This window comes from Limulus polyphemus, unplaced genomic scaffold (assembly GCF_000517525.1).
Source record: "Limulus polyphemus unplaced genomic scaffold, Limulus_polyphemus-2.1.2 Scaffold89, whole genome shotgun sequence".
Classification (NCBI taxonomy): Eukaryota; Metazoa; Arthropoda; class Merostomata; order Xiphosura; family Limulidae; genus Limulus; species Limulus polyphemus.
This window is the reverse complement of record NW_013665699.1, coordinates 398,401-409,652: the sequence shown is the minus strand read 5'-3', so window position 1 is coordinate 409,652 and position 11,252 is coordinate 398,401. Positions and strand designations below refer to the sequence as shown.

General features: G+C 36.5%; 1 protein-coding gene across 4 annotated transcripts in view; it reads left to right on the top strand.

The window, feature by feature from the left end:
- The window catches only part of LOC106468528 (zinc finger protein 608-like), a 46,723-nt gene that overhangs the window by 8,507 nt on the left and 26,964 nt on the right, over nt 1-11,252 (top strand). For all 4 annotated transcript variants that reach the window (XM_022397520.1, XM_013928963.2, XM_022397533.1 and 1 more), the window contains exon 2: nt 7,561-8,677. In XM_022397520.1, the coding sequence (XP_022253228.1) occupies nt 7,655-8,677 (1,023 nt within the window). In that variant the 5' untranslated portion in view covers nt 7,561-7,654. The remainder of the gene's footprint in view (nt 1-7,560; nt 8,678-11,252) is intronic.

Here is an 11,252-nt window from a genome sequence, read left to right as displayed (position 1 = left end):
TTATATATCAAAAAATCGGTTTTAAAAGAATCTGTTGCCTGAATTTACGGCCCTCTACGTAGGTGTAGGGTACGGTTGAAAGTATTAGTTTATCACAGTTGTTCACGGTTTGACAGAGAGAGAAAGATTCAGATTTTACTTATTATACCACGATTAAAACAAAACGAGACGCGGATCTTTATCTAAATAACATTTCGTCTGAAATAGACCATTTCTTAAACAACGTTTATACTATTAACCAATAAAGAGAACGTACTTTAATAACATCACCGCTATTGTAACATAACCATAAACGTTGCTTATATTAAATATAATAATATGGCTTACGACATCTTTTGCTCTGCGTAGATCTATTTTTGCAATGCTTCCGTTTTTTTTTTCTTTCTGTAACTTATAGCAGCATTGCGTTTTATTGATTCGAATGTCTGTCTGTATTACTATCTGACATAGCGAGCGTTAGCTTTGCACGTCTTCCCCTCTTGGATATAACGACAAGTATAGTCACTCTGATGTAGATTAGAAATATGTAAATTGATATTGGATAACGGAAATAAGATTTGGGCATTGTGGAGTTTTAAGTACATAACCCATTTGTGACACTTTTTCCACTCTACTGCCCACAACATCCTCGGGACCCACGAAAACAAACGTGCTTTTACATGTCATCTTGCACAGTATAGCCTGGACAACGGGCACATGACTCATCATCCAATCATGAGGGTAAAGGTGGAAAGGCGGAGGAGGTGGTCCCACTTCTGGTCTTTGACATATGCGTAGCGCTTTATATCCTACTATAAAACAAAGACATTCTCTGTTCTATAGATTTTCTGTCGCGATAAGCGTGCTTATGGTCTAGTCTAAACACTGTGTGGGCGTGCCTTTACGTTATAGAAGTATATGTCAAGAATGTTTATTTCATTTATACCCCACTTATTTAGTAAGTTATTCAATTGGGGAAAATGTGTTGAAAATCAAGTTGTAAATCAGATGAATATCTAACGTGTTTGCCAATTTAAAACCACGCGAATAATTTTTATACTGTTATTTTATACAGCGAATAACCATAATCGTTCTTATACCATTTTTATAACTAGCTCTGTGAAAAGTAATGTACTAGTTTCGTATATTTCAAGTGACATGAAATAGGAACGATGACTTTGACGTACCCTCCCCATAGTTTTTATATACGCACGTATAAAAAATTCTGCTCATTAACTTGGATCACATAACCCAATAGCTGCCGTAGACATTCGGGTTACAGTACTCGTGTATAATTCCATTGCTAAAAGTTTCATTTTGATATCAACTGTATGTGGTTCATTATAAATGGAAAGCCGGTTTAGCCACTAATTAAGGTTGGCTTGAGTCGTTAGTTTGAGGTGGAACGCCCTTTCCGTTCAGCATGACTAACAAAGTATCAGGTGTAATTAAATTACTGCGTAGCTCTAGCAAAGTTCAACAGACAGCATTCCACTTCAGGTTCGTTTTTTTTTTAATTTTGGAATGAATGATGCAGGAGATTACGCACCGCAACTCGATCAGTTAGTCTTAGTTTCTTCAACTTAAAGTTGAAAAATTTACAAATTTACAGTGACAAATTTGAACGCTTATAACGCTCGAAGTCGGGTTTCGATTCCCGTGGTGGGCACAGCACAGATAGCTAGCTTCTTGAGAAGCTTTGTGTTCAATAACAATTGAAAATTAAAGTTTAAACTATTTTATCATGTGTCTATCACCTAATATTGTTTAACGTAATATTTATTCTCTGATCAGTAATACCAAACTTTATACTTGCACATTAATTGTATCATTTAACTTGAGGATTTAACCTTGTCTATGGGTTAGAGTTAGACTTAACGTCAAGCACAAACAACATGCCAGAAATACGTAAATAAATAAAGATCGTTCCTATGAAGTACCAGCGTAACAGAAAGGACGACTAGAAACTAGTTAATAATCCTCTAGATAGAGATTCAAGGTATATATATTGACCAGGTGGTTAGGGAGCTCGACTCTCAAATTTGCGGGTCGCGGGTTCGAATCCCAGTTCCACCAAACATGCTCGCCCTTTCAGCCGTGGGGGCGTTATAATGTGACAGTCAATCCTATTATTCGTTGGTAAAAGAGTAGCCCAAGAGTTGGCGGCGGGTGGTGTTGAATAGCTGCCTTACCGCTAGTTTATCACTGCTAAATTATGGACGGTCAGCGCAGATAGCCCTCGTGTAGCTTTGCGCGAAATTCAAAACAAACAAACAAAATCAAGGTGTATATACACACACACATACATATACACACACATCTATAAGAAAACAATTGAAACATGTAAATTAATCAATGAAATTGCAAACATAAATTAAACTCCTTGTGTCTGCAAATTCTCTTGTTTTTTTTTATTTTATCACAGTCGTGAATAGCGTTCGTTTTTGTTAATATCTACATGACGGCAAAACCAAAACATTCAGAGTAACTTTACTGAAAATTATCGACGAATATAACACTTCCTTATATCACGTTTTGTAAGCAGTTGTAACGTCAGATTTCAGCTTTTCTTTAGTTGTCTTTTTTGTTGTTGTTGGTCTAGCTGGGAACGTTATTAATAGTACTAGTCAAGCTGGCACTTTAGGCATTAACGTGTACTGCTGTATATCTAGATAAATATATAATTAAAGACATAAATATCGAATAAATCTATTCCAGTAAAAATTGCGCAATACCTTCTATATAAAAAAGGGTCAGGGGTCAGGTTAAACATTAATTATTTTACTTAACTGTTGAGAACAATGCGCAGCAATAAACAGACAATTTATAATGCTTACCTAATAAATATTGGTTAGAACATAATTACCGTAAGCACGGGGCAATCAAAGACCGCAATTAAATTTGTAGACCCAGGCGAATCTAATAGATTAGTGCCCGTATTTCTATCAAATGTCTGGGAATAGAACCATAACAAGATGATTTAATAAGTGTATACCGCTTTCAGTTGTGTTCGTGTTGGAACTAGCGATCGTACAGTTAACACGGAATGGTTTTACGGATACATAAAACATAATATTTTAGTCGTTCTTTTTTAAAGTTAGCCATGGAACGATTGTAGACCCTTTTTCAAGGATGTAAAACACCATCCGCAGCCTTTTATTTTTTTCACAATAACGTGTACATGTGTAAGTTAAATAATACACTCTTCCAAAACTGTATGTAAATAATGCATACTACGCAGTGGGTGACTTGTTCTGTTTATATGAATTTAATTTTACCGGCATCGTAACATAAGAGGCACTCTTCACTGGAAATTATTTCAAACTGACTTCCTTGTCATTAACTTGCAAGTAGGACTAACACCATTATGGGATACACTGTCGATCAGATTTAACTACTTTTCGAAAACATTTGTATTAAGAAAAGATTAAAATAATTGTATTAGAGTAGACAGAAATTGGGTTAAAAATGGACGCCGTGATTAATGATGTAAATTAAGAAATAATGATACACCACGAACTGCACCATATCCCTTCCCCTCAGGCCTCGTATGACCGGATGGTTAGGGCGCTCGACTCGCAATCTGAGGGTCGTGGGTTCGAATCCCCGCCCCCACCAAACATGCTTGCCCTTTCAGCCGTGAGGACGTTATAATGTGACGGTCAGTACCACTATTCGTTGGTGAAAAAGTAGCCCAAGAGTTGGCAGTGGGTGGTGATGACTAGATGCCTTTCCTCTAGTCTGTCACTGCTAAATTAGGGACGGCTAGCGCAGATAGCCCTCGTATAGCTTTGCGCGAAATTCAAAACCAACAAACAACTCTTCCCTCACCCGCACAAAAATAACAAAATTGTATGCATTTTAGGTAATAACAATTTTCTTGTACTTTACATATTATCGGTGAGTCATTTTTATCAGTGCCATTTTCTTCCACTTTGCTTTATTATTATTATTATAGGTATTATTTTTACAGATGTCATTACTTCCCGACAATGACCAGCGCCATCTTACAGTTTGGACTACTACATATCAAATTCAATATTATTTTACTGATTTATGTTATATGATTACAAGAATCTTAACACGAATCATTTTTAACGAGGCCAGTATATTATATACTTCTTCGTGTGTTTTTTTTAATTTGTAGGTATTTTGGTAATATTGGCTTGCAGATAAATGTGTTTTATTGGTAATGTTTAAGTTTTAAGGTGGTTTTTGAGTGGGAAATAGAATATTATGGATTTTTGCTTTTATGAAACATTGGTGCAGGTTTAGTATAAAGTTTTTGGTTCATTAATATATTTTGTAACAACATTCATTTTTGAGCCTGATTCTCGTATTTATGTTAATAGACCCATACGAAGATACGAGTTTAATTAGCACATTTTTGGAGAGAATATATTGAATAAAATATTAATTAGGCTTTTGTGAAAAAGAGAGCTATTTTTAAAGTAGCTTTTATTGGTTTTTAATGTTTATCTTTTATGTAATGTCTAATTTGACTCATCGTTGTTACTGATCCGTTTTTATTATTCTCTTTCTTTTATCGAGACTGCAAACAAAGATTGAAATGAATATATTTACATAATTAGCATATAGTTATTAATCTTACAAAATTATCTAAATAATTGAGATTATTGGAGCTTTACGATTTTTTTTTATAAATTTACATTCGATATTATCGAGACTACAAACAAAGATTGAAATAAATATATTTACCTAATTAGCATATAGTTATTAATCTTACAAAATTATCTAAATAATTGATGAGATTATTGGAGCTTTACGATTTTTTTTAAATTTACATTTGATTGTATATATTAGTTTCTCTTCCTAATTCAACCTTTACTCAGTTTTAATAACTTCTAAAATTCATAAGTACGAAGCATCTTGCTAATCAGAATGCATACGTTTTTGGAAGTGTAGTGGAAAGTTTAGTAGTTTGAAGAGGCCTCATTAAAGCTCAAAATTTTGTTGATATTGTAGAGTGCAGAGTTATTTGTTTCCTTAATGTAGGGGAAGATTCCCTCCTAATTCAGTTCTTTCTCCCTCGCTTTTCGGCAGATTTGAAGGTTTATAGGTGACGTGAAAAGGCTCGGTACTCATGAAACTGTACCATTTTAGACATAATCGTAAAAACGTCTTTGGAACCATAATTGTATTTGATTAAGACTTTCTACGTATAATATTTTGCAAACATTAAAAAATTCAAATTGTATCCACTGGTACTTTAAATTAATCAGATATGTTTAATATATCACTGACTTTGATTACAGCATTGTAATATTCCCAGACTTTTAATTTTTAACTACAAAAACCTTTTGAAGTTGTTAATCTTCTTATTTTTAGGCTGTTAGTCATGCTTGTTAAAGGCATTGTGTTTGTGTTTTGCTTCAACAGTCATGAACGGGAACAAAATATAGGTTTTCATTTGACATCGCCAAAATCTGTGACTTTCTTATGATTCACCTAAGGGTTTCAAGGATTGTAATAAGTTTTTTAACCGAACTTTTCAAGATTTTTGCCTATCTCTACATTTTGGACCATGGGTCCAATTTATTACGGACGAAAGGTCATGATGCCATTGAGCATGCCCTGCTGTTTCTGCTATAGGCGCGCAATAAACGTGACAATCAGTCCCATTATTCGGTTCAAAGAGCTGGATAAAGTGGTGGATGCTGCTGGCTGTGGGTGCCCTCCTTCTGGTCAGTAGTTCAAAATTAGGGACGGTCATACCCTATCCCTAACAAGGGGTGGTCGTTTAACTACGTATGCGTGGCTACCTTTCAGGCTTAAAATTTCATTCTAAATTTAAGCGCGCCCAGTGTAGTATATTGATTGACAATATCATGAGTGAAGACAAACAGGCTTTTTAGTGATAACCTAAACTAAGGTCGACTTAACTACCATCCACTTTTCCCTTCTGGTCCTTGAGAAGGGTAAACTGCTGCGTTGTTTTCGGGTGAATACGTCTCGCGACGTGGTTCCACGAACGATTTGACAGCTGTGGTTGCCTAATGGACTGAAGACCGAGCCACAAGCGTAATGAATTCCTATCAGCATGTAGCCTTGAAGCATTAATTTTTCTTTTTACGGCTGAAACCCTTAACATTCACCCCGAGCTTTCCAAAATGTTTTTTTTTTTTCGTTAGCTAGCTGCACGTTAATGTCGAATTGAATGACTTTCTTAAACTCTATAAACCTCTTAAGTCATTCAATTTAGTGATGTAAAGGATTATGTACATTTTGATGGGTATTTATAAACAAATAAAGACGATAAATCCAAGCTTAGATTGGACTGTGTCAAGAAAGAAGCCTTAATGGTGGGAGGGCAAAGTATACTAAACACTACAAATTTTTTACTACAAAATTTGTAATTGGATCGAGAAAAAAAATCGAGATTGCTTGACCAAAGTAACTATAAAAAATAACCGTTTTCCTCCTTGTTTGAGCCTAATATTGGTTATTTGTTAAACTGCCTTTATTGATAATTTTTCGTGTCAAAATAAATATATATTACAATGTAGAATGTTCTGGAAATTATTTATAGTTATGTAAAGTGTAAGTGGAATCACGTTGCTTTTTAGGTTTATAAACCACGATACATTAACACATTATGAACAAGAGTGTATGAACAAATTTCTCTTGTGTTTTAATATATATCATGTGCTTGGGGGAGGGTGCGGCGGGTACGACTGCACACCAAAATGGACCCCGAATATATATGTGTGTAAAACATATCTAAAAGGTATAAAAATAACTTCCGAGACCATCAAAGTTCAACATTTATAGTGAAACTTATAAAAAAATTTTCGGACCTTGACCATCCTCTGGCTTCACCATTGGTTTCTTTTTTTACCTCCAAAATCACCCCTCCCCCTTCTATAGATTTCTGCCTAAGTCCACACCCCATTTTATAGATTTCTGCATATGTAAATATCTGTGGGATGATTTTCCTACTTATTTTGTCCATCTCTTTAGCGTAATTAATAGGATGCTCAACACGATGTTTGCTAATTCTGCAAAAAGTTTCTTTCATCTGTCTTCTGCTCATTATAGTTTACACAGCCCTTTCAAGTTTACAAATGTCACATGTAATCTGCAGATTTTGGTAGATCTTTACGAACATAATATCCTAAAAGCTACCTTCCCGAAGATGCTAGCACAGTCTTTATTTTACTATAAGACAAACAATTCTTATTACACATGGTAGGCGTTGTAATTTTGTTTTTTAGCGCAAATCTACTAGATAGACTATCTTCACATTGTCCACCGCTAGGAAACGAACCCGAGATTGTAGCATTTAAGTCCGAAAATTACCGCCGACTCACCTTGCTAGTGCCACGAACAAACAGGTAAACTAAAGGCACAAGTTCGTTCTAACTTATTCTACATCCCCGAGAAAATAAGAAGTGTGAGAAGGGACGTACGTAGCTTGTGGTTTTAACTTACAACTTATTCAGGTTGTTTCTATCGCTCTGATTACACAGACTGTTCTAGTTTAGTCCCATAAAAGAGGGCATAAGTGGAATCTCATATATGTCCTCTTCTATCCTAATTGTCTTTTTTTTATCCTTGCAGGAAAAGGAGTAAGGTGTACCGATAATTTGTGAGGATCTGGATTCTGTGGGATGTTTCCTCCTCCTTGGGTTGGTCCGTGTGACAAGCGTGGCAAATGAAAGACCAGCCGCTCGATGGCCAGCGAGGGAAGGTGGCAGTGCTCCACTCCACCAAGCCTATATGTTTGGAGAGTGTCAAGAGCGAGCTGAAGAATTCTGTTACGGGTTCTACCAATGCAACAAATTTTGATGATGACTATAATGAATGGGAGTTAGGAATTGGTGAACTTATAATAGATCTGGACGCCGATATCGAAAAGAATAACGATAAAAACGGTCAACATTCCCAAGCTAACGGAAGTACTGTCATTAATTCTCCTGCAGGTGGCGCGGTGTCTTTGAACCTGTTGTCCACACAGGAGACTGCTTGTGGAGGCATGTCAAGCTCCAAGATTTCGCGAATGAGTTCTGGCGGAAGTAACGCTGGAAGCTCTTCTAATACTTGCGGGGGGATTGCAAATTTGGGGGCCCCAGTCGAACACCAAGCTACTGTCGATAAAGGGTTGAAAATGAAAATAAAACGGAAAAATGTTGGTAGCAAATTTTCCGAAGCAAAACATGAAATTGTGCAGTCAGATACTAAAACTTCCAGTGGAACAGAAGGTTCTTCTAGCAATGGAGTCGCTGGGATTAGCTCTGCAGAAGCTAAGCCTAAACATTCTTCCAGTAAAGGCCGCAGTAGTAGTCATAGAGAAAAGAAGGATAAAAATCGTGACAAAGACAAAAATAGATCTACTGAGTTGAATGGGATTTCAGGGAATATCTCACTCTCTACGCCATCTTTAAAAGTCTCTGCTGGTGGATTATCATTATCTTCTTTACCAACACCAACAGTGAACTTGGGGTTACCTGCTGGATTAATGGTGCCTAAGAATGTGACCAGTAATAGTTCAAGTAATACTGTTCTTCATGACCATGTAATAAGTACCACTATTGTTACAACCGGAACCTGTGCTTCTTTAGCTAATTATTCACCAAAAGTAGACACCAGGTTTACATCTAGTAGTGCGACTCTAAAGCAAGATGATACTGCAATTTCTCCACCACAAAAGAAGATAAAAGTAGAAAAGCAAGAAGAGGTGAGCAAAATAAATCCACCATACTTGCCTAGAGTTAAGAAATATAGCTATGTTTTTTCAGAGATGAGCTTTAATTCACTGAAGTCAAAATTGGATGATTTTCCAAGAAAAAAAAATTAAAGCTATATTTTAAATGTTAATAATTTTGTTTCGCATGACTAGGTTTTCGCCTGTTTTATGAATCTCATTAAATATAGTTTATTTTCGAATTTCTTAAAGAATCGCTTTGTAGGTTGTACATGCAAGCGATTACGTCACGTGGTTCGGCTAAGAAAGGAACACTGACAATGATTTTTTGCAGTTTATTTTTCTTTCAACTGAACTGAAAACGTGCTTGCCACTTAGGTTAGCTTAAGTAACACTTATTAATTGTAAAGAATGAAATGGCTGATTATTACGTTCGTTATGTGTAAAACGTCTGGATAAATTTTATAAGAAAAAGTAAAGAAACGTGAAACAGTAAGGTTCAGCTAACACTAACCACAATTAGATTCACTGGCTTTATCAAAAGTCTTCTCGGTTTTGTAAGCCCTTTTGAGAGTCTTGTAAGTATCGTTTGTCGTTTTGCACATTATTACTTGTATACCACGTGGTTCGTCATTTGGTAATTTTTATCTTCCTGACAAAGTTTAGGGTCCCTTCCTCTGGTGGGAAAAGATAATTTGAAACTCTTAAAGTATTCTGTGTTTTCTCCTATCCTTCTGGGTCACAAAGGGTTCGAGCTGTATTTTCTCCTATCCTTCTGGGTCACAAAGGGTTCGAGCTGTGTTTTCTCCTATCCTTCTGGGTCACAAAGGGTTCGAGCTGTGTTTTCTCCTATCCTTCTGGGTCACAAAGGGTTCGAGCTGTGTTTTCTCCTATCCTTCTGGGTCACAAAGGGTTCGAGCTGTGTTTTCTCCTATCCTTCTGGGCCACAAAGGGTTCGAGCTGTGTTTTCTCCTATCCTTCTGGGTCACAAAGGGTTCGAGCTGTGTTTTCTCCTATCCTTCTGGGTCACAAAGGGTTCGAGCTGTGTTTTCTCCTATCCTTCTGGGTCACAAAGGGTTCGAGAGATACAAAGCAAAAGATAAGATCAAACTGTATTTAAAGTTGGTCAATTTATATTCATTTTAATGATATTTTAATCTTTTTTTTTATTACTCTATCCATGCTGCGGGGTTTCAGCGGGGAGGCAGAGATTAGTGAAGAAGAGATTAATTAACTTTGTATATATTTACATCATGCTATTAATTAAGTGATAGCAGAAGAGGTGCTTGTCCACCACAACCAGTGTATGTACAGTACAGTCCATTCTTTTAAAAGAGATTAACTACGTGGTTTAGTTCAGCGTTACTGACAGGCGTGGTACAGTGTGTAGTTTGCTGGATGGTGAATCTAAGGGACCAAGGTTCGCATCCCCGTTGCCACAAAATCTAGCTCTGTGGGTGCGTTACAATAGTTTCGGTCAAAGTCCACTATTTGATTGGAGTAGCCCCAAAAATGTTAGTATTGGATGCCGTTGACTAGCTGCCTTTCCTGTTCGTCTGTCAGTTCAGAATTAAGGTATTTTAACTGAAAGCTGAAATACAGAGGTGTGTGAACTAAAACAAAAAATGACGAGATCTTTAACATTTTATTATTATCTGAAATTACTGGAAAAAAAGTTGATAAAAGTATATGTATTGTTTGAGTAAAGAATATTTCGGGTGCCAAATATTTTTAAATGGTGTAGTTATATAATGGTCTTCCAAATGAATTTTTTTGGGGCGAGGGAATTAACAAATGACAGTGGTTTTGTTGGATAAAGCCATTTTTATTATGTTTAGAATATAGAGAAGCATTTTGGATGCTCTATAACCAGTCATTCCCAAACTTTTTTCAGTGCCTAAACCTTTTCAGTCATCAAGAATCTGCAGGACTCCATTAGAGCCCGCCACTCCAGCCAGGTTTGGAAACCTATGCTCTATGGTGTCTTTTCAATGACTTCTAAAACTAACAGCGCCAGGATCTTTCTTAGTGCCAAAAAGAGACACACGCACACTCTTAATGTTAGAGCTTTCTCGCATGCGCATTACTGAAAATTTTATGAAATCTTAAACTTTCTAATATCTAGCATACTATCAATTCCGCAAATTATCAATCTGTAGTTCTCAAAGCTTTTGTGCAAACTTGTTTTACTGACTTCTTTTCAGTTTTATAAAATGCACACAGGCGCACGTACATAAAGAACCCAACATAAAACTTACAATGAATAAAGTACATAAATCCACTATGTAATAATAGCACTAATTCTCGCGAAGTTGAAGCTTCTACTCGTATCCAAAGCTTTAAACATTGAACAAAAACGTTTTTCTTGACTTGAAAGAGGCCCAGCATGGCCAGGTGGTTAGGGCGCTCGACTCGCAATCTGAGGGCCGCGGGTTCGAATTCCTGTCACACCAAACATGCTCGCCCTTTCAGCCGATAGGGCTTTATAAAGTGACGGTCAATCCCACTATTCGTTGGTACAAGAGTAGCCCAAGAGTTGGCGGTGGGTGGTGATGACTAGCTGCTTTCCTCTAGTCTTACACTGCTAAATTAGGGACGCTAGCGCAGA